The 26,995-nt window shown below is 37.4% G+C and overlaps 1 protein-coding gene across 1 annotated transcript in view; it reads left to right on the top strand.

Moving 5' to 3' along the window:
• LOC104995186 (transmembrane protease serine 11F-like) overlaps positions 1-26,995 on the top strand; it is a 115,961-nt gene that overhangs the window by 60,301 nt on the left and 28,665 nt on the right. Inside the window, exons 2-3 of the mRNA XM_010848912.1 lie at positions 15,993-16,144; positions 19,374-19,492. Of these exons, the coding sequence (XP_010847214.1) occupies positions 15,993-16,144; positions 19,374-19,492 (271 nt within the window). The remainder of the gene's footprint in view (positions 1-15,992; positions 16,145-19,373; positions 19,493-26,995) is intronic.

Genomic DNA, 26,995 nt, shown 5'->3' with positions numbered 1-26,995 from the left:
ATGGCTGTCTGGGGAGGCCTTACAAATAGCTGTGAAAAGAAGAGAAGCGAAAAGCAAAGGAGAAAAGGAAAGATACAAGCATCTGAATGCAGAGTTCCAAGGAATAGCAAGGAGAGATAAGAAAGCCTTCCTCAGCGATCAAAGCAAAGAAATAGAGGAAAACAACAGAATGGGAAAGACTAGGGATCTCTTCAAGAAAATTAGAGATACCAAGGGAACATTTCATGCAAAGATGGGCTCGATAAAGGAGAGAAATGGTATGGACCTAACAGAAGCAGAAGATATTAAGAAGAGGTGGCAAGAATACACAGAAGAACTGTACAAAAAAGATCTTCATGACCAAGATAATCACGATGGTGTGATCACTGACCTAGAGCCAGACATCCTGGAATATGAAGTCAAGTGGGCCATAGAAAGCATCACTACGAACAAAGCTAGTGGAGGTGATAGAATTCCAGTTGAGCTATTTCAAATCCTAAAAGGTGACGCTGTGAAAGTGCTGTACTCAATATGCCAGCAATTTTGGAAAACTCAGCAGTGGGCACAGGACTGGAAAAGGTCAGTTTTCATTCCAATCCCAAAGAAAGGCAATGCCAAAGAATGCTCAAACTACTGCACAATTGCACTCATCTCACACGCTAGTAAAGTAATGCTCAAAATTCTCCAAGCCAGGCTTCAGCAATACATGAACTGTGGACTTCCAGATGTTCAAGCTGGTTTTAGAAAAGGCAAAGGAACCAGAGAACAAATTGCCAACATCCGCTGGATCATCAAAAAGCAAGAGAGTTCTATTTCTGCTTTACTGACTATGCCAAAGATTTTGACTGTTTGGATCACAATAAACTGTTTAAAATTGTGAAAGAGATGGGAATACCAGACCACCTGACCTGCTTCTTGAGAAACCTATATTCAGGTCAGGAAGCAACAGTTAGAACTGGACATGGAACAACAGACTGGTTCCAAATAGGAAAAGGAGTACGTCAAGGCTGTATATTGTCACCCTGCTTATTTAACTTATATGCAGAGTACATCATGAGAAATGCTGGACTTGAAGAAGCACAAGCTGGAATCAAGATTGCCGGGAGAAATATCAATAACCTCAGATATGCAGATGACACCATCCTTACGTCAGAAAGTGAAGAGGAACTAAAAAGCCTCTTGATGAGAGTGAAAGAGGAGAGTGAAAAAGTTGGCTTAAAGCTCAACATTCAGAAAATGAAGTTCATGGCATCTGGTCCCATCACTTCATGGCAAATAGATGGGGAAACAGTGTCAGACTTTATTTTGGGGGGCTCCAAAATCACTGCAGATGGTGATTGAAATCATGAAATTAAAAGACGCTTACTCCTTGGAAGAAAAGTTATGATAAATTTAGATAGCATATTCAAAAGCAGAGACATTACTTTGCCAACAAAGGTCCGTCTAGTCAAGCCTATGGTTTTTTTCAGTAGTCATGTATGGATGTGAGAGTTGGACTGTGAAGAAAGCTGAGCCCCATAAAATTGATGGCTTTGAACTGTGGTGTTATAGAAGACTCTTGAGAGCCCCCTGGACTTCAAGGAGATCCAACCCGTCCATCCTTAAGGAGATCAGTCCTGGGTGTTCATTGGAAGGAATGATGCTGAAGCTGAAACTCCAATACTTTGGCCACCTCATTCGAAGAGTTGACTTATTGGAAAAGACCTTGATTCTGGGAAAGACTGAGGGTGGGAGAAGGGACGATAGAGGACAAGATGACTGGATGGCATCACCGACTTGATGGACATGAATCTGAGTGAACTCCGGGAGGTGGTGATGGACAGGGAGGCCTGGCGTTCTGCGATTCATGGGGTCACAAAGAGTCGGACACAACTGAAGGACTGAACTGAATGAGAGTTCTGTATGCCCTCTGCATCCTAGAAACAGCTCTGTTTTAAATCAGTGCTACACATCAGAGTTCAAATAAGCATTACTTTGAGAAAGAGGTCTCATGGCCTGCAAAATGTTTTGTTCCCCAGGCAAAAATGTGTTGCAATCTTCCTAACCTCTTTCTTTCACATTCTATGACCAGTTCATCAGCATTCTGTCAGCTCTTCTTTCAAAATACATTCTGAATCTAATTATAAATTCTGATCTCCTCACTGCTAATGTGTCAGTCCAAGCCACTATCATCTCTCACGTGAACCACTGTGGTAGTCCCCTAACCAGTTTCCCTGCTTCTACCCTTCATGTTACCCCCATCCCCCATCAGAGTATTCTTCACACAGTGATTCTTTGAAACAATCATGGCATTCCACACATCAATATTCTATAATGTCTTTCTTTCTTATTCAGAATAACATAAAGAGTTCCTTATGGCCTGAGAGATTATAAACTGGCACTAAGACCCTCTTCAACCTCATCTTTCCCCCTGCTTCTCCTTGTTCACTGCCCTGTGGCCTTAATGACACTGTGGCTCTTCTGCAAATACCCCAAGTCTCCCTCACTTCATGACACTTGTACTTACCATTTCCTTTGCTTGCCATACTTTCTCCCCTGATATCTGAATGATTCCATCCTGCACTTTATTCATATCTCCACTTAGATGTCACTTCTGCTGAGACGTCTCCGCTAACCTGTTTAATCCCGCTGCATCCCTGTTCATTCACTCTCCTCTTACCTTGCACTTTCCATTTATGAGTAGATTTATTTATTGCTCACTGTCTCGCCTTCCCACCTGGGGACATGAAGGCAGAGAAGATATACTCAGTCCTACTATATTCCTACTATCTAAAATAGTGTCTGAAATAAGTCAATACTCAATGAAAATGTGGTGAGTTAATGAATAAAATCAAAGGTGTCTTATTAGCAGTGTGCTTGATAGCCATAGTAGCCATAAGTCTTCTTGAGGGGAAAAATGTGATCATTCTAAGGCAATTTTTGTAGTAACCATTTCCGACTCCTGACACAGGGCTTGAGAGCACAGATGCGCTCCTGCAGTTACATTCTCAGACTTCTAACAACCGTCTCTGAGTTATCTCTGCCCCTTCAGACTGCTCAGTGCCTGGCCTCCCATTGCTGCCCATTTTCAGGCAGGAAAAAGGCACTCTGGGCTCCCACCTTCATCCCTGGCAGGAGCAGGACTGAATTCCCACCTCAGTCTATGTATTCTCTGGCATATCTTTGAAGGACACAGGGAAACCATAGAAATGTTGCTCATATTTGTAGCATAAGCAATTAAATTAAATTAGTAAATATTGTTGTTTATGTAGCTGCTTTCAGAGGTGTGTCTGAACTTGCTGATATTATAGCATGGGAGGAGGTTGCTTCTGGGTGCTTATAAGATGGCAATCATGATTTTGAAGGTCAGGTATAAAGGGGAATAGATCTTAGGCTGGCTCTAGAACTTATAGGTCTTAAACATTTATTTTAAGGAATCTTTGTAAAACATATGACATTTTTGTGATATCCTGACATATCTCACATGCTTTTATATTGTATTATACTATATAAATAGGATTTAATAAGACTAGCATCCTGCCTCCTCCTCCCTTCCCCCCATATACAGAGCACACATTGCAGCAAAGGGTTACGATGCTATGCAATTTCTGCCCACACTCTGCAACTTTGCCCTCCTCCATTGCCTGCCAAGCCAGTCGTATCTGGCTAGTGGGGAAGTTAATCTTGATGACTAACTCATACTTGAAATTCCCCCAGTTTCTCCCCACTTTGCCAGCTCCTTGTGCTTCTGCAGTCACTTATTACCGTGGCATTTACAGAATATGACATGTGTCTTTCTGACAAAACCAAGCACATTTCTTTCCATCACCTTTTGATTTGTGACTTTTGTCTTTGGAATTTTTATCAAGTTTGAGACAGATTTTGCCCTGTCATGAAAATGCCAGTGTCATCACTACCTAGATAGCCAGATCATTTAAGTGATGCAGCAATCCAATCAGCTCCTGTTTTTAACTACACATCATTTTGCCAATGTTTCTGACATGTTTTCCAGTGTTATTAACAGTCCTCCCATAGAAAGAAATCTCTCGAAGAGAACTACACTGCCATAGCTGAAGTAAATTAGACTGTTTAAACTATCAAAATGGTTCCCCAGATTTTCTTAAACTCTTTCCACTTCTCATCTTCTGTGAATTGTTCTCTTTTGTCAATTTCAACAAATTTTCTTTTCAGTAGTAGTGGAAAATGCTATTAATCACGTAGTTTTCTTTGACTTCCAAATAAATTCTATGGTCATATTTCTGTTTTAAAAGAATAATGAGAATATGATCATGAGAATTTGTTCTGCTTGTAAGCAAGGAGTAAAAAGGGAAGGATATGTTTAACCTGTATCACATGCTGAGGAACTTCCTGTATCCCTCAAGGGTTGACCCAACTGTCATATTATCTGAGAAGTCTTACCTATATCTATTTCTATTCTTTTCCCAAACAACTTTTATTAGTCAATTCTCTGTTTCCTAATTACAATACTTGGTAAAATCTATTATTTTCCTATGACACTCTGTTGATTTTATTATGTCTTTCTACTCTACCATAAGCCCCTTGAATACCAAGTCTGTGTCCTTGTTTTGTTTTTAAATTTTTGTATCCCCACCCAGTGGCTGGAATATATTAGGCATGTAATAAAAGGTTCTTAAATAGAATTGAAACAAGTATAACGAAAGGGCATGTGACAACCCTACTGACCTGATCATGTGTCATGTGGCTCTGGGTATGTTCCAAGTTCAGTACTACCAGAGTTTTGCCTGGCAACACCTGACATATTTAACATGAATAAGTGATTATCTTATTATTAACAAATAGTTTTAGGACCTTTACCATGAACTTAATACTCATAGCAAGACTGTGGGAGAGAAAAGTACTAGGAAACCTTCTAATCTATTTGGAGTTTAGAGACAGTGCTACTGCTGCTGCTGCTGCTAAGTCGCTTCATTCATGTCCGACTCTGTGCAACCCCATAGACGGTGGCCCACCAGGCCCCCCGTCCCTGGGATTCTCCAGGCAAGAACACTGGAGTGGGTTGCCATTTCCTTCTCCAATGCATGAAAGTGAAAAATGAAAGTGAAGTCACTCAGTCGTGTCCGACTCTTCATGACCCCATGGTCTGCAGCCTACCAGGCTCCTCCGTCCATGGGATTTTCCAGGCAAGAGTACTGGAGTGGGGTGCCATTGCCTTCTCCATTAGAGACAGTAGATATTGATAATACCCAAGTTTACAAAGCTTTCGAGAACCTTTGCATCTGAATCCATAAAGTACTGTAGTACATAGATCTGAAGTATGTGTATTATAAAAAAGTTAAACATGATTTATGTGTGAGATATATATATATTATGTATGTATAATATGTCTCATATATATATCATTTTTAATATAAGTGTATATATATCTCACATATATATTGCCTTGGAAAGCAATATATACAATGAGTTCAGAGAAGCTGAGAAGTAGTCAATCAACGCGAAAGCAACACACAATTATTCAACAATATATTAATGCCTCTGGTGAAATCCCAGGGACAGCGGAGCCTGGTGGGCTGCTGTCTATGGGGTCGCACAGAGTCAGACACAACTGAAGCAACTTAGCAGCAGCAGCAGCTGGTGAAATAATCTTAGAAAATCAAGCACATACGTGTGCACATGAGCACACACATACCAACTATATTGTGAAGTCTAGAAATGGGAAAAGTAGTGCCAATAATGATATTTCAGTAACAAGCTGGTTCATCTCTTATCAGGAGTGTTCTCTTGTGACTTATACAATCCATTAATTGGTTATTTTACAAATCTTTTTTGTCATGACTTATTTGTAACTCATTTCTCTTTAGTCTGGTCAAAATACTATGACTCATAAATGTAGTTCCATATTTCACTGACTTTTGAATAACTTATTCTATGGTAGCTCAGTGGTAAAGAATCCACCTGCCAATTTAGGAGACATGGGTTGGTTGGATCCCTGGGTCCAGAAGAACCCCTGGAGAAGGAGATGACAACTCACTCCAATATTCTTGCCTGGAAAATCCCGTGGACAGAGGAGCCTGGTAGGCTATAGTCAATGGGATCACAAAGAGTCAGACACAACTTAGTGACTGAGCACAGCATAGCACATTGAGGCTTGAGAAACTGGGGATATGTCTTACTCATACAACAATTGCTCCTGTCTGCCTAACATTAAAAAAACCCTATCTGCTTAGTTGTTTTGACATACAAGAAAAAAAAAACTTATATTACCAAAGGGGAGAAGAAAGGAGTGAGAGGTTAGGAGTATATTATTATTAAAAGATATATACTACTATACGTAAAATAGATAAGCAATGAGGATCAACTGCAAGGCATGAGATCCATGTTATTTAATGTAATACATAATGAAAGTGGCCTACTTCTGCACAATGCTATTTAAACTAGTTAGAACCCCAATCAAATTTTTCTTAAGAGTCTCCATTTTAAGAAAAGTTCTGTAAAGGAAACTGTGGAAAAGCATCTGTTTCAATTGCTTAAACAAACTGAAAATTTCAAGACTGAACTAGCTGTAGGCTTCTCAATAATTATTTGTCATATGTCCAATTATCAGCTATTTTTGATATACTAATTACAGAGCTCATTGCAAGTAGTGATTGGGAAGGGGCAAATTCTCTCACCTGTTTAAGTATGATTATAGCACTTATCATTAAAGAACCTGTGTCTAAAAAAGGATATAACTCTCAGGCTTAATTTCTAATCTACACAGCTGCATTTTGGAGGGGGCAGTCATAGATTTTATATTTGCTCTCTTGATCAAAACATTTGTGAGACTGTTTAGAGAGAAAGGTGTAAGACTGACTTTTTTTAACAGACCTCTCTTGGTCTATGAGTAAGTCATAGGAATGAAATAGCAGCATATGCTTAGACAAAGGAGAAATACAAATAGGAGCTATCTCTGTAGTAATATAGAAGAAATTTCTTATGCTAAAGAAACCAAAATGTTTCTATTAATATTAACAACATTTTAAGCCAAGCAATGTTCATTGGTTTATAACTTCTTATTCATAATATTTTTTAATTACCAATTCCAAACACCCAAATTATTTTCTAATGCAAGCTCTTCACACACGTTTTATCTGCCTGAAGGACTTGCAACAATTCTACATGTTCTCCTCGCACTTCATCCCAGTTTTACATTCCAGCATTAATATAACTTTCACACAAAAGACTCCATTACTTTTTTCAAGTACTCCCTCTCTCCCAACTTAATCTATAAAATCTTATTTTCAACCACGGATATCTTATTCAACTTCTTCTAAGCTCTTGTCCCTACTTTTAAGGATCTCTATGCTTACTAATTTTATCTTTCCTCTCTTGTAGACTACAAACACTATGACAGCAAGGATAATGTGTTTTCATTTTATTTACTGTGTATTCAATAATGATTAGTGCCTAAAACATAGTGTTTGTAGTATGATTGTTTGGTAAGTATTGATAATAACACATTTTAGAATTGTTTAGCTTTTATACGCAAGTGATTTTTCTGGATGTAGGACCTAGACTGAAATTCTTTCATTCATCATTCATTCATTCATCCAAGAGCAGCAACATTTATGTCAGGAATTATGCTAGGTATTATTAGCATTAGTTGCAGAGTATTAGAGTAGTCTATTATTGTGGCTCAGAGGGTAAAGCATCTGCCTGCAATGTGGGAGACCTGGGTTCCATCCCTGGGTTGGTAAGCTCCCCTGGAGATGGAAATGGCAACACACTACAGTATTCTTGCCTGGAGAAGCCCACGAACGGAGGAGCGTGGTAGGCTCCAGTCCAGGGGATCTCAAAGAGTCGGACACGACTGAGTGATTTCACTTTCACTTTTCTCAAAAAAGCTTCTGGTTTCTGACAATTTCTATTCATATAGTTCTTCAGAATTAGGAAATGTCTCATATATACTTTCTTAAAATACAATCACATTAAAATGGGGGGGGGGATGGATATCATCACTTTAACTTGATAGACAAGGGATTCTTAGAATCAGAGCATCAAGATAAAAGGATCAGTATATGACCAAAGACTTGAACCTTAGATTTCTTATACTGAATGTCATACTTTTTCTAGTGCTGTTTCCATACATACTTCATTTGTGTAACCACTCAAGTTTTATTTCTGTTTAAGTTACCAAAAGGCTTTAGTTCCTGTATTTTGTTCATTTTAATTTATTTTTTTTAAAGGACAAACTTAGGCTTAATTCTCTTTTAAACAGATCAAATACTAGGCACTATTAAAGAAATAAAAAGTTCCCTTTATTGTCTGAATCACATTCGATGAATAAATCACTGTAATCTACAAATCAGAATAAACATATGGGAATAATGTAAATGGAATTTAAATGTAACTAAAATAAAGCAATATTTTTTCAAAGTTTGAACCAGTTATACATTTTGAAAAAATCCACTTTATCATAGCCAAGTTCTCAAAGTTCATTGAACACTTAAAATTGCCTTGAATGCATTTTGTATATTACGCTCATACAAACATTTCACAGCAGTCTAGCTGATAAACTTTAAATTTCCTGAATGCTTTGTTTGGTTTTTACCACCTTATTTTTCTCTATTAGGGTAAACCACTTCCTTTATAATTATCTGGTGTCTGCATAATGCTCCCTCCGGCTCTACTTCAAAACATGGAAATGAGCATTTGGTAAAAATTTAGGCTTCCACGTGAGACAAAAAGTCTATATTCCAGTTGTAACAGACTGAGAATAGCTGATTGCCGAACAAAACTCATTTTAAAAGTAAATATTGCCATGATAAAAAAAAAATCTCCTTTATAAGATAGAGTTATCATGATGTAATATCATGATTAATAACATCATCCCCATAAATTTGATTTTTGTCATTTCTTGCTTTCTGAAGGGCTCAGAGTACTAAAACCAAACTGACAAAACTTACAGGAAAAGGAAGTGAGAATTTTTTTAAACTGCAGCAAACAAAATATCTATAACTAAACAATTGAGAATACTTAATGTCATAGATTTTGGAGCTGGAGATTTCAGTTATGAATGAGAAGGAATATATTACTTAGGTGGAGACAGAAGTAACTTTTTTTTAAATTGTTTCTGGGCTGTGTGATATCAACTTTAATACTTTTATTAGAGTCATACAAACAGGTGTTAGTGACAAAATTAAAATAAAATGAGTCAAAGAGAAGATGCAAACTGGATACTTCCCATTTGAGACCAAATATGAGGAACATACACTGCTCATTATTAACAACATTTATGTCCATGGGGTCGCTAGGAGTCGGACACGACTGAGCAACTTCCCTTTCACTTTTCACTTTCATGCATTGGAGAAGGAAATGGCAACCCACTCCAGTCTCCTTGCCTGAAAAATCCCAGGGACGGGGAAGCCTGGTGGGCTGCCCTCTATGGGGGTCGCACAGAGTAGGACACGACTAACGTGACTTAGCAGCAGCAGCAGCAGCATGTCTACATTTTTCTCTTCATTTAATTTTCCTCATCTTGCCGGAGGCACAATCATAGAAACAAGGGAGCCATTAATCTTTTCTTTGGCTCACAGCTAAGAAATCAACAAAGCTCAAGGACTAGAGCAAAATCCATTTTCTCCTCTCCACCCTACTTACTGCTTCAGCCTTAGTACAAGCCATCACCCTTTCTCCTGGACCTTCAAAATGACATCTACACTGGTCTTTCCATCTGCACTCTTGCTGTAAATTTCATTCATACCTCTGTGATTATTCTAAATTCTCAGCCTAACTAAAACTTTTATTATTTCTTCACCTCACCTTCGACAGAATCAATTTCAAGCTCTTTACTTTGGGTTATAAGACTCCTCATGAGCTGGTCCAACCCTCCAGCCTTACCATGTCCTCTTTTGAGTACAATAATGCTGTGAAAGACTTGCCATAATGGATATACTTTGGAAGACATAATTGTTTAAGGGCAAAATTCATATTTTATGTATGTATTTTCCCAGTATAATTATTATTGCAAAATGCTGTTTCACCTCCCTAGTGTTTTTTGTTTTTATTTTTTACACATAATATTTTTTTCCTCTGTTCCCTTCTTCTCTTTTATTCCTGGACAACTTTTATCAAAGTTTTAAACATGTTTCTTTCTTGATAAAACTCCCTGACACAGCACTCTAAGAGGTTGCTTTCTCTTCTTGTACTAAATTTTATTTTGGCATAGTTCATACTGTCTATTGATTACTTGTTTCCATGTCTGTGTCCTCATTTATAATATGAGCATCCTAAATACATTTTTTTTATTTTATTTTATTTTTAAACTTTACATAATTGTATTAGTTTTGCCAAACATCAAAATGAATCTGCCACAGGTATACATGTGTTCCCCATCCTGAACCCTCCTCCCTCCTCCCTCCCCATACCATCCCTCTGGGTCGTCCCAGTGCACTAGCCCCAAGCATCCAGTATCGTGCACCAAACCTGGACTGGCATCTCGTTTCATACATGATATTTTACATGTTTCAATGTCATTCTCCCAAATCTTCCCACCCTCTCCCTCTCCCACAGAGTCCATAAGACTGTTCTATACATCAGTGTCTCTTTTGCTGTCTCGTACACCGGGTTATTGTTACCATCTTTCTAAATTCCATATATATGCGTTAGTATACTGTATTGGTGTTTTTCTTTCTGGCTTACTTCACTCTGTATAATAGGCTCCAGTTTCATCCACCTCATTAGAACTGATTCAAATGTTTTCTTTTTAATGGCTGAGTAATACTCCATTGTGTATATGTACCATAGCTTTCTTATCCATTCATCCATACATATTTTAAAATTTTTATACCTCTTGGGCTCTAGAATAATTTCAAGAATGTTCTCAAGATCATCTCATTTAAAGGATTTAAGTTCAAATACATTAAGATTAAATTTTTAAGATAAAATTAAAAACATAAAAACTGCTCCAAAATATCTCACTTGTAAAATATTAAATATTGAATCCTATTTGGGGATTCAGAATATAAAGCAAATAAATACCAGCTCTCAAGTTGGAGAAAGATAATTTAAATTACTTAAGGTATTTTGGGTGGACAGGTAATACATGAGTTGGGATAGGTAAGAGACAAAATGAGACAGGGCAAAAGTTAACAGAGTTTTGTCAAAAGAATACATTGGGCATAGCAAACAGCCTTTTCCAACAACCCAAGAAACGACTCTACACATGGACATCTCCAGATGGTCAATACTGAAATCAGACTGATTATGTTCTTTGCAACCAAAGAGATAGAAGCTCTATACACTCAGCAAAAAAAACAAGACTTGGAGCTAACTGTGGCTCAGATCATGAACTTATTGCAAAATTCAGACTTAAACTGAAGAAAGTAGGGGAAATCACTAGGCCCTTCAGGTATGACCTAAATCAAATCCCTTATGATTATATACTGGAGGTGAGGAATAGATTCAAGGGATTAGGTCTGGAGACAGAGTGCCTGAAGAACTATAGATGGAGGTTTGTACCACTGTACAGGAAGTGGTGTCCAAAAACATCTCAAAAGAAAAGAAATGTAAAAAGGCAAAGAGATTTTCTGAGAAGGCTTTACAAATACCCAGAAAAGAGGAAACATGAAAGGCAAGGGAGAAAGGAAAAGATATACCCAACTGAATGTAGAGTACCAGAGAATAGCAAAGAGAGATCAGAAAGCCTTCTTAAGTGAACAATGCAAAGAATTAGATGGAAAAAAACAGAATTGGAAAGACTAGAGATATATTCAAGAAAATTTGAGATAAAAAAGAGAACATTTCATGCAAGGATGGGCATGAAGAAGGATAGAAATGGTAAGGACCTAAGAGAAGCAGGAGATATTAAGAAGATGTGGCAAGAATACACAGAAGAACTATACAAAAAAGATCTTAATGTCTCATATAGCCATGATGGTGTGGTCACTCACCTAGAGTCAGACATCCTGGAGTGTGAAGCCAAGTGGGTCTTAAAAAACATTACTATGAACAAAGCTAGTGGAGGTGATGGAATTCTAGCTGAGGTATTTCAAATCCTAAAAGAGGATGCAGTTAAACTGCTGCACTCAATGTGTCAGCAAATTTGGAAAACAGCAGTGGCCATAGGACTGGAAAATGTCAGTGTTCATTCCAATCCCAAAGAAGGGAAATGCCAGAGTATTCAAGCTACCACACAGTTGTGCTCCCTTCAGATGTCAAACGAAGAAGGCAATGGCACCCCACTCCAGTACTCTTGCTTGGAAAATCCCATGGACAGAGGAGCCTGGTAGGCTGCAGTCCTTGGTGGCGCTAAGAGTCGGGGACGACTGAGTGACTTCATTTTCACTTTTCACTTTCATGCATTGGAGAAGGAAATGGCAACCCACTCCAGTGTTCTTGCCTGGAGAATCCCAGGGACGGGGGAGCCTAGTGGGCTGCCATCTATGGGGTCGCACAGAGTCGGACATGACTGAAGTGACTTAGCAGTAGCAGCAGATGTCAAAAAGATGATGTTCAAAATCCTTCAATCTAATCAACGGAAAACTTCCAAATGTGCAAGCTGGATTTAGAAAAGGCAAAAGAACCAGAGATCAAATTATCAACATTCATTGGATCATAGAGAAAGCAAGAGAATTCCAGAAAAACATCTACTTCTGTTTCATTGACTATGGGAAAGCTCTTGACTGTGTGGATCACAACAAACTGTGGAAAATTCTTAAAGAGATGGGAATACCAGACCCCCTTGTCTGTCTCCTGAGAAACCTGTATGCAGGTCAAATAGCAATAATTAAAACCAGACATGGAACTGACTAGTTCAAAATTGAGAATGGAGTACATCAAGATTGTATATTTTCACCCTGAGTATTTAACATCTATGCAGAGAACATCATATGAAATTTTGGGCTGGATGAATCACAAGTTGCCATCAAGGTTGAAAGTGAAAAAATCAAAGTTAGTCACACAGTCGTGTCTGACTCTTTACGATCCCATGGACTGTAGCCTGTCTGTCTCCTCTGTCCGTGGAATTCTCCAGGCAAGAGTATTAGTTTAGGTTACCATTTCCTTCTTAAGGGGATCTTCCCAACCCAGGGATCAAACCTGGGTCTCCTGCACTGCAGGCAGATTCTTTACCAACTGTATCATTAGGGAAACCCAGAATCAAAAATGCTGAGAGAAATATCAACAACCTCACATTTGCAGATGATACCACTCTAAGGGCAGAAATCAGAGAAGGAAATGACAACCCACTCCAGTAGTTTTGCCTGGAAAATTCCATGGACAAAGAACCAGGTAGGCTACAGTCCATGGGTTTTCAAAGATTTGGACACAACTGTGTGACTAACTTTCACTTTCAATGGCAGAAAGTGAAGAGGAAATAAAGAGACTCTATGAGGGTGAAAGAGTAGAGTGAAATCTGGCTTAAAACTCCACATTCAAAATACTAAGCTCATGGCATCTGGTCCTATCATAGCAAATAGAAGGGGAAAATGTGGAAGCAGTGACAGATTTTATTTTCTTGGGCTCCAAAAAAACTGCAGAGGTTGACAGCAGCCACAAAATTAAAAGAAGCTTGCTCCTTGGAAGGAAATCTATGATGAACTTAGACACCGTATTAAAAAGCAGAGACGTCACTTTTCTGACAAAAGTCCATATAGTCAAAGCTATGGTTTTTCCAATAGTGATGTGCAGATGTGAGAGTTGGACCATAAAGAAGGCTGAGAGCCAAAGAATTGATGCTTTTGAATTCTGGTGCTGAAGAATCATAAGAGTTCCTTGGACAGTAAGGAGATCAAACCTGTCAATTCTAAAGAAAATCAACCCTGAATTTTCATTGGAGGACTGATATTGAAGCTGAAACTCCAATACTTTGGCCACCTGATGTAAAGAGCTGACTCACTGGAAAAGACCCAGATGCTGGGAAAGATTGAGGGCAGAAGAAGGGAGCAACAGAGGATGAGATTGGTGGATGGCATCACCATCTCAAGGTTCATGAGTTTGAGCAAATTCTGGGAGATATTGAAGGAAAGCAAGGCTGGCATGCTGTGGTCCATGGGGTTACAAAGAGTCAGACACAACTTAGCGACTGAGCAACAACAACAAGTGTAAAATGGAAATGAAGAGTTTTTGTAGGGACTGAACTCTTATCAAGTATAACTTGCAATTTGTGGTTTCACTAATAAAAATGGGAAGAACTGTAGTCAGGACTTCAAGAGCAATGTTGTTACTCTTTAAAAAAACTTTATTTTAATTGGAGGATAATTGCTTTGCAAGGTTTTGTTGGTTTCTGGCATATATCAACATGAATCAACCATAGGGATATATCTGTCTACCCCGTTTCAACCTCCCTCCCACCTCCCACCCCATCACATCCCTCTAAGTTGTCACAGAGCATGGGATTGAACTCTCTGAACCAGAGCAAATTCCCACTGGCTATTTTACATATGGTAATGTATATGTTTCAATGCTACTGTCTCAATTCATCCCAGCCATTCCTTCCCCCACTGTGTCCACAAGTCTGTTTATGTCAGCGTCTCTGTTGCTGCTCTACAAATAAGTTCATCAGTATCATTTTTCTAGATTCCACATATGTGCATTAATATATGATATTTGTTTTTCTCTTTCTGACTTGCTTCACTCTGTATAACAGGCTCTAGATTCATCCACTTTACTAAAACTGACTCAATTTCTTTCCTTTTAATATTCCATTGTATATATGTATCACATTTTCTCATCCATTCATCTGTTGATGAACATCTGGGGCTTCTTCCATGTCCTGACTATTGTAAATAGTGCTGCAATGAACATTGGGGTACATGTACCTTTTTAAATTTTGGTTTCCTCAGGGTGTATGCCTAGTAGTGGGATTCCTGGATCATATGGCAGTTTTATTCCTGGTTTTCTTTTAAGGGATCTCCATACTATTCTCAATAGTGGCTATATAAATTTATATTCCCACCAACAGTGCAAGAGAGTTTCCTTTTATCCATACTCTCTCCAGCATTTTTTGTTTGTAGATACTTGATGATGGCCATTCCTACCAGTGTGAGGTGGTACCTCATTGTAGTTTTGATTTGCATTTCTCTTATAATTACTGATGTTATACATCTTTTCATCTGTTTATTAGCTATCTGGATTAGTTCTTTGGAGAAATGTCTGTTTAGGTCTTCTTCTCATTTTTTGATTTTTCTGTTTTTTTTTTTTTTTTCTGATATTGAGTTGTATCTACTGCTTGTATGTTTTGTCAATTGCTTCATTTGCAATTATTTTCTCCCATTCTAAGGGCTGTATTTTCATCTTATTTATGATTTTCTTTACTGTGCAAAAGGTTTTAAGTTTAATTTGTCCTGTTTGTTTATTTTTGTTTTTATTTCCATTACTCTAGGAGGTGGGTCATAGAAGATCTTGCCCTGATTTATGTCAAAGGGTGTTCTGCCTATATTTTCCTCTAAGAGTTTTATAGTTTCTGGTCTTCTATTTAGGTCTTTAATCCATTTCAAGTTTATCTTTGTGTATGGTGTTAGGAAGTGTTCTAATTTCATTCTTTTATACATGGTTGTCCAGTTTTCCCAGCACCACTTATTGAAAAAACTATCTTTTCTCCATTGTGTTGTTATTTTTAAAATAAGCAATTAATAAAAAGTTTAAGGTCATTGAAAAGTATACATATTAAAACCTTTTATTTTTAATCAAGAGATACCAGTGAGATTATTATACAACTTTGTTGCTAAAAGTTTCTTTTTAAAATATTAAAATGTTATCGATAAATTACCTTCTTATTACATGAGCCTTTGTACTTCACCACCCAAACATTATTGCCAATATGTTTGACAAAATATAGAGGGGAGATGCCCTCCCTTCACCACAACATCAGTAGAGCTTTAATTAAAACATACAGGGATTGAGGTGCTGGGGGAGGGTAAACAAAACCTGGTGTTCCTATCAAAATCTAAGTATCTTATTGTGAATTAGCAGTAGAAACTCTTTTCACAGAATTATATCACACGTGGACCTGGAATAGAACTGTACTACAATTTTTTTTTTTTACCTTACTGTTTTTCTTTCCATTATTACAGACCACTTGAATGTTCACAAGCTAATTACCCACAAGTTGAATATCAAAGAAGACAGCAATGCTGGGGCCCTATAAGTCTATCTCTTTTCACATTGGCAATCATAGCGATCATAGGAATTGCCATTGGTATTGTTACTCATTTTGTTGTTGAGGGTAAGTATACAGGTCACATTTCTATTGCCTCAGTGCTCCATGACTTAATATCTTTAAATTCTCAGTCATATAAAAATTCCATTTGCATGCTATTAGCATTTTAATTATTAATCTTTTACTGATGTTAAATTATAGTTTGCCCCAATATTGAGTCCTATGTTTCACATTTCCATCCAGTGATGCTTGCAATATATTTACATTATTACAAAGACAATTGAAAACAAATACATATTTTTTTAAAAAAGAATGAAAACATTATCTTTAGAATAAAAACAAATCATATCATGTGTTGAGTGTAATGTATATATTTTTCAAAATCAATATGTCAATGAGGTGCTCTAAGAAAAACTAATAATATGAGAAAATTACATGAAAAATATCTTTAAAGGGCTAAAGATTAAACATTATTTTTGAAAGAAAAAAGACATTGTTTTATGACTGAAGGAAGAAGAAAAAACTCAGAATTATTCTACCTTAGGTGAAAAAATAGAGAGTCAGTACTACATTTAAACCAAATGAAAATCAACCAAAGTCATTTACCTTTGTCTTTGGTATGTGTATTTATAATCACATATGACTGAGACTTTGTCAAAAATTTTACAGAATTGTATGACCCATAACAATAAAACCACATTTGAAAGAATTCCCAAGTGGGGATGAATTATTGTCCAATGTGCTCAGTTTACTAGCTTACCTACTTTATTGGGGGATTGATCATATTCATTTCTTAAACTCATATAATAAAAAATAACCTACATTAACCTCTATGTCTTTCTTGTTAATATCTTTTGTGTTTAGAATGCAGTTCATCTTCAATATTTCATGTGTTCAAGAAATAAAAAAGTAAAGGAATAATATAAATAATGGGAAAAAGGTATTTTAAAAATATCATAGAAGTTGTGTTAGGCTGAATAATGTCCCCACACCCCAATACATCTGTGTCTTAACCTTTGTAACTAATGAGTGTTACCTCATATGGCAAAAGGGACTTTCCAGATGTGATTACTTCAAGGATTTTGAAGAGCCGTTATTCTGGATTTTCTGGATGGGCCCTAAATGTAATCCCAGTATCCTTATAAAGGACAGGCAAAAAGCCCAAAGAAGGAAGAAGGCTATATGACAATAGAAGCAGGGAAGAGGAAAACAATGTGATGTATAACCACAGGCTAAGGAACGAGGATCCCTCTAGGAGCCAAAAAAGGCAAGGAAAAAGATTCACCCCTTAGATCCTCCAGAAAAACAAACAGACACACAAACAGGTCTTAATTTGAGCCCTGTAAAACTCATTTCAGACTTTTGACCTAAATTGGTGGTCACTGGTCACAGCAGCAATAGGAAATTAATACAGTGGTAAGTTCTTGGACTGCAAGGACATCCAACCAGTCAATCCTAAAGGAAATCAACCCTGACTATTCATTGGAAGAACTGATGCTGAAGCTGAAGCTCCTACACTTCAGTGGAGTGGTCTATAAAAAGGTGAAAGGGATAATGTAAGAAAAATTTTAAGAAGACTGTGTGGTGAATGCAGACAAATATAAGCAGTCTGCTATAGTTTCAACAGAAATTATTAAGGGAATGTGGCAAAAAATATGCTCAAGAGGTAAGCAGGACCTAGGTCAAGGAAAACCTTTGTAGATCATAGTAAAGTGCTGTGACTCCTTCCCCATTGGCAATGGAGAAAAATGAAGGTGTTTTAATTGGAGAAGTGATATTGTCAAATTTGCAATTTAAAAAGATTTTTCTGCTGCTATGTGGGGAATAGAACTGAGGAAAACAGAACATGAGGCAGGGTACTAGTTAGAAAGTTGTTACATTTTCCAGACAATAAATGATGAGGAAATGAACTACAGCACTAATGACAATAGAGTTTGTGAAAAGATGATGAAGTTTTAAAATTTAGGAGATAAAATTTTCAGAATCTGTTGATTAATAGGAAGAAATCAAAGTTTACTTTAAAAATTCCAGTCTGGGTCATGAAGTAGATTGTAATGACAGAATTTAAGATAGAGAATCTAGACAGAGTACTTTTTTAATAGAAAGGTCATTTTGTTTTGGATAGACATTAGCTGGGTGGTTGATGAGGATCTGAATTAAAGATATAACTCTTCTGGATAGGATAAGGGATTCAGAAGATATTAATAAGTTGCATTCATAGATCTTAAGACTGAAAAATGGGATATTACAAATGAGAATTAAGCCATATTTTGGGTGAATGTATAGACAAGTAAGTTGTTAAGAAAATAGAAAACGGAGGATATGAAGCAAGGTTTGAATCTAAAAAGAGGTAAATGACCCTGGTTAAGGATAGAAGTGGGCTTCCCTGGTGGCTCAGTGGTAAAAAATCTGCCTGCCAATGCAGGAGACATGGGTTCAATCCCTGGGTCAGGAAGATCCCTTGAAGAAGGAAATGGTAACCCACTCCAGTATTCTTGCCTGGATAACCCCACGGACAGAGGAGACTGGAGGGCTGCAGTCTGCTGAGCTGCAAAAGAGTCGGACACGACTTGGCAACTACACAGCAACAACAAAGGACAGAACTAGAGAGTTCTCCAAAGTAAGAGCAAGGGGGAAAACCAGAAGATGGCTTCATAAAGCCAAAGACAAACTTTCAAGGAATATGATTAAGTCTGCTAAGAAATCAAGATGATTTTTGAAAAAGACCAAAAGAAACATGATGTTAGATATAACAACTGTTTTGCCCTTGACAACAGAAGCTACAGTGGTTTGTTAGGAGTCCATTACAGAGAATTGATGCCTGCATGAGCAAAAAGAAAATGCAAATTTAAAATACTGGTTTGTATTTAAGTAAGCTTGTCAGTAGCATAGAAAAAAGTGATCGCCCCATTCGATATAGCTTCATAATGCAGTTAGTTATAATATACCTATATTACAATTCTTTAAGGAAAACGGTAATTTTTATTATATGAATGTCAGCAATTGTTTTCAGTGTTTGAATTTTCATTGTTGTGGATGTTGTGTGTATGTTGTGTATCTAATTGTGTGAAAAATTTTATATGCATAGACACTATAAATGGGTGTTCTGAAAGTACACTCTATTTTAGTTGGATGCGATGATAAAAATTACACAATATTTTTAAAAATGACTATGACTAATTGTATAATGCTAAGAAGAAATAAGCTGTGTTGTTGTAAATCTATTTCATAGGGGAAGGGGACAAGCAATTGATCACGTCTAAGCATGGATCTTTTGTTTATTTTTACCTTTCAGATGATAAGTCATTCTACTATCTTGCCTCTTTTAAAGCTACAAATATAAAATATAGAGAATGTTATGGAATAAGAACCTCAAAACAATTTATAGAAAGGAGTCATCAGATTGAGAGAATGGTAAGCCCAATAGAAATTTTGAAAGTTTATGAATGTTTCTCTGCCTGACATTGAATGTGATTGTTATAGGAACATAATTGCTCCATGGCTCAGTTTCTTCTTCCATAAAATGAGGATAATATACTAGGTCATATGGTTGTGAAGATTAAATAACTTAATGTATGTAAAATATTTAGAGTAATGTCATATGCCATTAAACATATGTAGATTAGAGTAGGCAACTAATTAACATCTGAGGAAATTGTTGGTTGAAACAGGTATTCTCAGTTTAAGTTATGTTTGAATTTAAATTTCTATGTTTAAAAAAAAGATCAGTTTTTAAACTGTTAATTTTCTTTCTTGGTTCATTTTCCTTAAACTTTTCCTTCAACATAAGAATATAGGATTGTGATGCTTTGCCTCATCATTTTGTGATTTTGCTTTTGAAACACATGAAGGGTCACATACAAGACTGTGTGCCTATGATTCTTATGAACCTCAAATTTAGTTGTGTCCCTCAATTATTTTGGCTTTCCTTGAAAACCTAGGCAATTATCAAGGCATTTCTAATTTTTTAAAGTATATCAGGTAAGCAAAATCCTTGCCTGTTATAGCAGAAAGTCAAATAAAAGAGTCTATTTTTGTTTAATAAAAAACATGTCTTTGGAGACTATAGATTTCTTTAGCAAAACCCACAGCGTTAGACTAGAGTATAATTTAAAGTCATGAGAGTTATTCTAAGGAAGTAAGGGGTCTATAGAAAGGGGACTTAATTAGTATGGTTTTTATGATTAGCTATAGACACTACCTTTCTTTTTTATTTCCTTATTTATTTAAATTAGAAGATAATTACATTACAATATTGTGATGGCTTCTGCCATACATCAACATGAATCTGCCATTGGCATACATGTGACCCTCCATCCTGAATCCCCCTCAAAACTCCCCACCTACCCCATCCTTCTGGCAGATGAATGGATAAGGAACTTGTAGTACATATACACCATGGAATATTACCCAGCTATAAAAAGGAGCACATTTGAGTCAGTTCTAATGTAGTGGATGAACCTAAAGCCTATTATACTTAGTGAAGTAAGTCAGAAATAGAAAGATAAATATCATATATTAACTCATATATATGGAATCTAGAAAGATAGTACCAGTGATCCTATGTTCAGGGCAGCAAAGGAGACACAGACATAAAGAACAGACTTTTGGACACACTGGGAGAAGGACAGGGTGGGATGATTTGAGAGAATAGCATTGAAACGTATACATTACCATATGTCAAACAGACTCTCTCTTAATTAAAGGAGGAGGACTTTAGCACTCCCACTCTTAATTGTACTCTCCTTTCTCTTAATTGTTAACAACATAGGAAAGTATTTGCATTTTATTTGGCTATTTATTCTTATATAGCTCAATTATATGTAGTTCCATTCTAAATGTTGAAAACAAACACTGGTTTATTTGTCGTACCTATTTAAATAGAGTTTTGCATTTAAATAGGACAGTGTTTTTACAGTTTTGTTGCCACAGTTCTTTTTTAATTTTATTGGTAGGTGGCTTTATTTAGATTTTTTATTTTTAATTGAAATATAATTGATATATAACATTATGTTAGTTTCAGATGTACAATATCATTGTTGATATTTGTATAAACTGAGAAGGACCGCCACCATAAGTATAGTTAACTTGCAACACTACAGGTAGTAGTAATTTTTCTTCTTATGATGAGAACTTTTAAGATTTACTCTCTTAGCAACTTTCAAATATACAATGAAGTCTTAGTAGATATAGTCACCATGTTATACATTATATCCCAAATAACTTATTTATTTTATAACTGGAAGTTTGAACCTTTTGACCACCTCAGCCCATTTTACCTAACTCTCATCTCTCACTCCTGGCAACCACCAATCTGTTCTCTAGATATGAATTTGTGTTTTTTGCTTGTTTGTTTAGATTCTATATCAGTGAGATCATATGGTATTTATCTTCCTCTGTCTGACCTACTTCATTTAGCATAAAGCCTTCAAGGTCCGTCAGTAAATTGTCAAAAATGGCAAGATTTCATTCTTGTTCATGTCTGAATAATATACCATTGCATATATGCCACTTCTTCTTTATTCATTTATTCATCAATGAACACCTAGTTTGCTTCCCTGTCTCAGCTATTGCATGACTAATAGCAGTGGTAGTATGGTTGATTTAGGGATTTAATTTTGTTCTTTCCCCCTGTGTGAACAAACAATTGTTTTAGCACCACTAATTGAATAGTCTGTCCTTTCCTGGTTGATCTGCCATGTCATTTCCACCACAATTCAAGTTTCCATATATGATATGGAATGTTGCTGGGATCTCTAATCTGTTCCATCCATCAGCTTGTTTTTCACTGGGTCAGTACCATGATACTTTAACCTCTACAGTTTGACAATGTGTTGATACATATTGTATTAATTTCCTAGGACTGCTGTAGCAAATTACAAAAAACTAATGACTTGAAACAACAGAAATTTATTCCCTCACAGTTATGGAGACCAGAAATCTTAAAATCCAGATGTCAGCAGCCTTGGAAGTCTCTAGAGAAGAGTTCCTCTTTGCCTCTTCCAACTTCTGGTAGCCTCAGGCATTCCTTGTCATGTGACTACATGAACTTGATCTCTGTCTCCATTTTCACCTGGCCTTCTCTGGGTTTCTTCGTTTCTCTACTCTGAAAAGAATACTTATCATTGGATTCAAAGTGTTCCTGGATGATGTCTACACAATGGTCTCATCTTGATATCCTTAATTACATCTGCAAAGACTCTTTGCCAAGTCAGGGCACATTTACATGTTCCCAGAGTCAAATATATCTTTAGGGGGCCAACATTCAACCCATATACCTGGATTTATCATCATCTCCTTCAGGTACACTGTAGTTTTTCTTGTCCTTTTTATTTCATATACCTGTAAACACACACACACACACACTCACATCCCCTCATATTGGGGTTTTGATTAGTGTGCTCCAAATCTAGAAATCTAGAGAAATAATTGACACCATTTATTTATACTTATTTGCTGTATTTCAATAGAGCTTTAAAATAATTTTCTTAAGTGTCTGGTATATCTCAGTTAAATTTAATCCTAAATGACTGTTTTGTTGTTGTTTGGTTTTATGTGTATATGGGGTTTATTTGTTTTTGGTCACTGTTAATGGATATCTTTTCAAAGTGCATTCTTTAAAACTGGTTTTTACCAGTGTATACAAATGTGACAAGCTTTTATAACCTCTTTTAACTCTGTCTTCTTTTTTGCATGTATTATTTCCAAGTGCTGAGTCTCTCCTGGGGCTTTTAGAGCAGAGAGACTCCCTTTGTGGTTGAGTTGCCTTGATCCACAGTCTGGTCCAGTGATTTCCAATTATGGGCACTTATGTTTCCCTAAGATATTTTGCAATCTTGGAGACATTTTTTTTGTTGTCACACTGGGAGGAGGAAAGCTGCTGGCATCTAGTACCCAGAGGTTCTGACTATTTCTCCAACTCTTACATTCTCCTCCTTGCTCACTATTCTCTGACCATAATGGTCTTCTTTGAGATTCAGTTCAGTTCAATCACTCAGTCATGTCCAGCTCTTTGTGACCCCATGGACTGCAGTATGCCAGGATTCCCTGTTCATCACCAACTCCCAGAGCTTACTCAGACTCATGTCCATTGAGTCAGTGATGTCATCCAACTATCTCATCCTCTGTCATGCCCTTCCTCCTGCCTTCAGTCATTCCCAGCATCAAGGTCTTTTCAAATGAGTCAGTTCTTCATATCAGATGGCCAAAGTATTGGAGTTTCAGCTTCAACATCAGTCCTTCCAATGAATATTCAGGACTGATTTCCTCTAGGATAGACTAGTTGGATCTCCTTGTTGGATTCTCAAAAGTCTTCTCCAACACCACTGTTCAAAAGCATCAATTCTTTGAGATTACCTACACATTTTTTTCCTTCTATCTGGAACTGCCCCCTGATTCTACTCTTCCTGTTGCTTACTTCTTCTGATCCTTCTGATCCTTCATGTATCCTTCATGTATCATGTTACCTTTCTGGAAGTAATTATAGACCCTCAGCCATTATCCTGTATTACCTTACTGTTTTAGTTACCTTTTGGTGGGGGCCACTCCACAGCTTGTGGCATTTTAATTCTCTGATGAAGATTGAACATAAGCCCTTAGCAGTGAGAGTATGGAGTTCTAACCTCTGGACCACCAGCAAATTCCTGCCTTTGTATTTAACTATTTATTTATTACTGGCTATCTCTCTATTCTATGAGCCCAGGGACCACAGCTTTTTATTCCTACTCTTTATCCAGTATTGTCACAGTACCTGAAATATAGGATACTCTAGCCAATTGTTCTGAATGAACAGATTAATGAGAAAAAAAAAAAAAAAGGAAACAATGGGATATAAGGAAAGAGTCTTGAAGCACTGCAAAAGTCAGCATTTTTTTTTCTTTGTGACACTGATTAAGATTAACCATAGCTGGAGAAACAATGAATTTATGAAAATGTTATTGTGTACCTCCTTTGTGTGAGCTAATGAAAAATGCCAAGGTCTACATAGTACAGTTACTTCCTTATTTGGAGTGTATAATATTGTTTGTATGTGGAAGTTTAGACATGGATAATAATAGAAAAAGAAAATTTATGTAGCAAATGATATGACATATAAGAGTTTACAAGATTGAAATGATAATACTAGAGCTGCCACATTGCAAAATATAATAGTCAAATATGTGACTCAAACAATCAGTATTTTAGGGGTTCAGAGGAAGTAAACATCTCTTTGAGCTAGCAGAAAGCTTCCTTGGAGAGGAAAGCAGTCTAGTGTGGTTTGGGAGGGGAGTGTTTTTTTGTTTGGTTGGGGTGTGTGTGTGTGTGTGTGTGTGTGTGCGTGTGTGCGTGTTTGTCCTCTGCTGGTAGCTTTTCCCCTGAAAGAAGCAGGGTATCTGCAGAACTTGTCTGATTACTTTCATGGGTGGACCCAGAAAGGGATTTCCTAGTTCTCACCAGTAACTACTAATCTTCCATAAAGACCTAATCTGCATGTAGTTCCCAGAGGGAAGACACAAGCTCTGGGTGTACTTTTAGTCAGAGCCACACATATTTTTTCAATTATGCTATTTTAATTTTGATCCTGGAGTCACATCAAGGACAACAGTTTGTGTCTGATTTTAAGGAAAATGTTTTATTTTCATTTTACCAGATTAAGGGCAGGAGGAGAAGGGGGCAACAGAGGATGAGATGGTGAGATAACATCATCAACTCAATGGACATGAATTTGAGCAATCTGCTGAAGACAGTAAAGGAGAGGGAAGCCTGGGCTACTGTACTCCATGGGGTAGCAAAGAGTTGGATATGACTTAGTGACTGAACCACAACAAATGGGCTTAGTCATTATCTTGTTTAAAATGAAGTACCCTCTAGTAATCTGTTCCTAGGTTTCAGTTCAGTCCAGTTCAGTCCCTCAGTAGTGTCCACTCTGCGACCAAATGGACTGCAGCTCAACAAGCCTCCCTGTCCATCGCCAATGCCCAGAGTTTACCCAAACTCATGCCCATTGAGTCGGTGATGCCATCCAACCATCTCATCCTCTGTCACACCCTTCTCCGTCCTGCCTTCAATCTTTTCAAGGATCAGGGTCTTTTCCAATGAGTCAGCTCTTCGTATCAGGTGGCCAAAGTATTTGAGTTTCAGTTTCAACATCAGTCCTTCCAATGAACACTCAGAACTGACCTCTTTTAGGATGGACTGGTTGGATCTCCTTGCAGTCCAAGGGACTCTCAAGAGTCTTCTCCAACACCACATTTCAAAAGCATCAATTCTTTGGTGCTCAGCTTTCTTTATAGTCCAACTCTCACATCCATACATGACTACAGGAAAAACTGTAGCCTTGATTAGATGGACCTTTGTTGGCAAAGTAATGTCTCTGCTTTTTAATATGCAGTCTAGGTTGGTCATAACTTTACTTCCAAGGAGTAAAGTAAAGTAAAGTGAAGTCACTAAGTGATGTCCGACTCTGCGACCCCGTGGACTGTAGCCCATCAGGCTCCTCTGTCCATGGGATTCTCCAGGCAAAAATACTGGAGTGGGTTGCCATTTCCTTCTCCAGGGGATCTTCCCAACCCAGGGATCAAACCCAGGTCTCCTGCATTGCAGGCAGATGCTTTAACCTCCAAGGAATAAGCATCTTTTAATTCCATGGTTTCAATCATTATCTGCAGTGATTTTGGAGCCCCCCCAAAACAAAGTCAGACACTGTTTCCACTGTTTCCCCATCTATTTCCCATGAAGTGATGGGACCGGATGCCATGATCTTAGTTTTCTAAATGTTGAGCTTTAAGCCAACTTTTGCACTCTCCTCTTTCACTTTCATCAAGAGGCTCTTTAGTTCTTCTTCACTTTCTGCCATAAGGGTGGTGTCATCTGCATATCTGAGATTATTGGTATTTTTCCCAGCAATCTTGCTTCCAGCTTGTGCTTCCTCCAGCTCAGCGTTTCTCATGATGTATTCTGCATATAAGTTAAATAAGCAGGGTGACAATATACAGCCTTGATGTACTCCTTTTCCTATTTGGAACCAGTCTGTTGTTCCATGTCCAGTTCTAACTGTTGTTTCCTGACCTGCATACAGATTTCTCAAGAGGCAGGCCATGTGGTAGGGTATGCCCATCTCTTTCAGAACTTTCCACAGTTTATTGTGATCCACACAGTCAAAGGCTTTGGTATAGTCAATAAAGCAGAAGTAGATGTTTTTCTGGAACTCCTTTGCTTTTTTGATGATCCAGCGGATGTTGGCAATTTGATCTCTGGTTCCTTTGCCTTTTCTGAAACTAGCCTGAACATCTGGAAGTTCACGGTTTACATATTGTTGAAGCTTGGCTTGGAGAATTTTGAGCATTACTTAATTAGTGTGTGAGATGAGTGCAATTGTGTAGTAGTTTGAACGTTCTTTGGCATTGCCTTTCTTTGGGATTGGAATGCACACTGACCTTTCCAGTCTTGTGACCACTGCTGAGTTTTCCAAATTTGCTGGCATATTGAGTACAGCACTTTCAGTGCATCATCTTTTAGGATTTTAGCTAGCTCAACAAGAATTCCATTGCCTCCACTAGCTTTTTTCATAGTGATGTCTCCTAAGGCCCATTTAACTTCACATCCCAGGATGTCTGGCTCTAGGTGAGTGATCAGACCATTGTGATTATCTGGGTCATGAATATCTTTTTTGCACAGTTCTTCTGTGTATTCTTGCCACCTCTTCTTAATATCTTCTGCTTCTGTTAGGTCCATACCATTTCTATCCTTTATTGTGCCCATCTTTGCATGAAATGTTCCCTTGGTATCTCTAATTTTCTTGAAGAGATCTCTAGTCTTTCCCATTCTATTGCTTTCCTCTATTTCTTTGCACTGATCACTGAGGAAGGCTTTCTTATCTCTCCTTGCTATTCTTTGGAACTCTGAATTCAAATGGGTATATCTTTCCTTTTCTCCTTT

The sequence above is a fragment of the Bison bison genome, unplaced genomic scaffold, assembly GCF_000754665.1.
Source record: "Bison bison bison isolate TAMUID 2011002044 unplaced genomic scaffold, Bison_UMD1.0 scf7180017864279, whole genome shotgun sequence".
Taxonomy (NCBI): domain Eukaryota; kingdom Metazoa; phylum Chordata; class Mammalia; order Artiodactyla; family Bovidae; genus Bison; species Bison bison.
The sequence above is the reverse complement of the archived record's forward strand: the minus strand, read 5'-3'. Positions and strand labels throughout refer to the sequence as shown.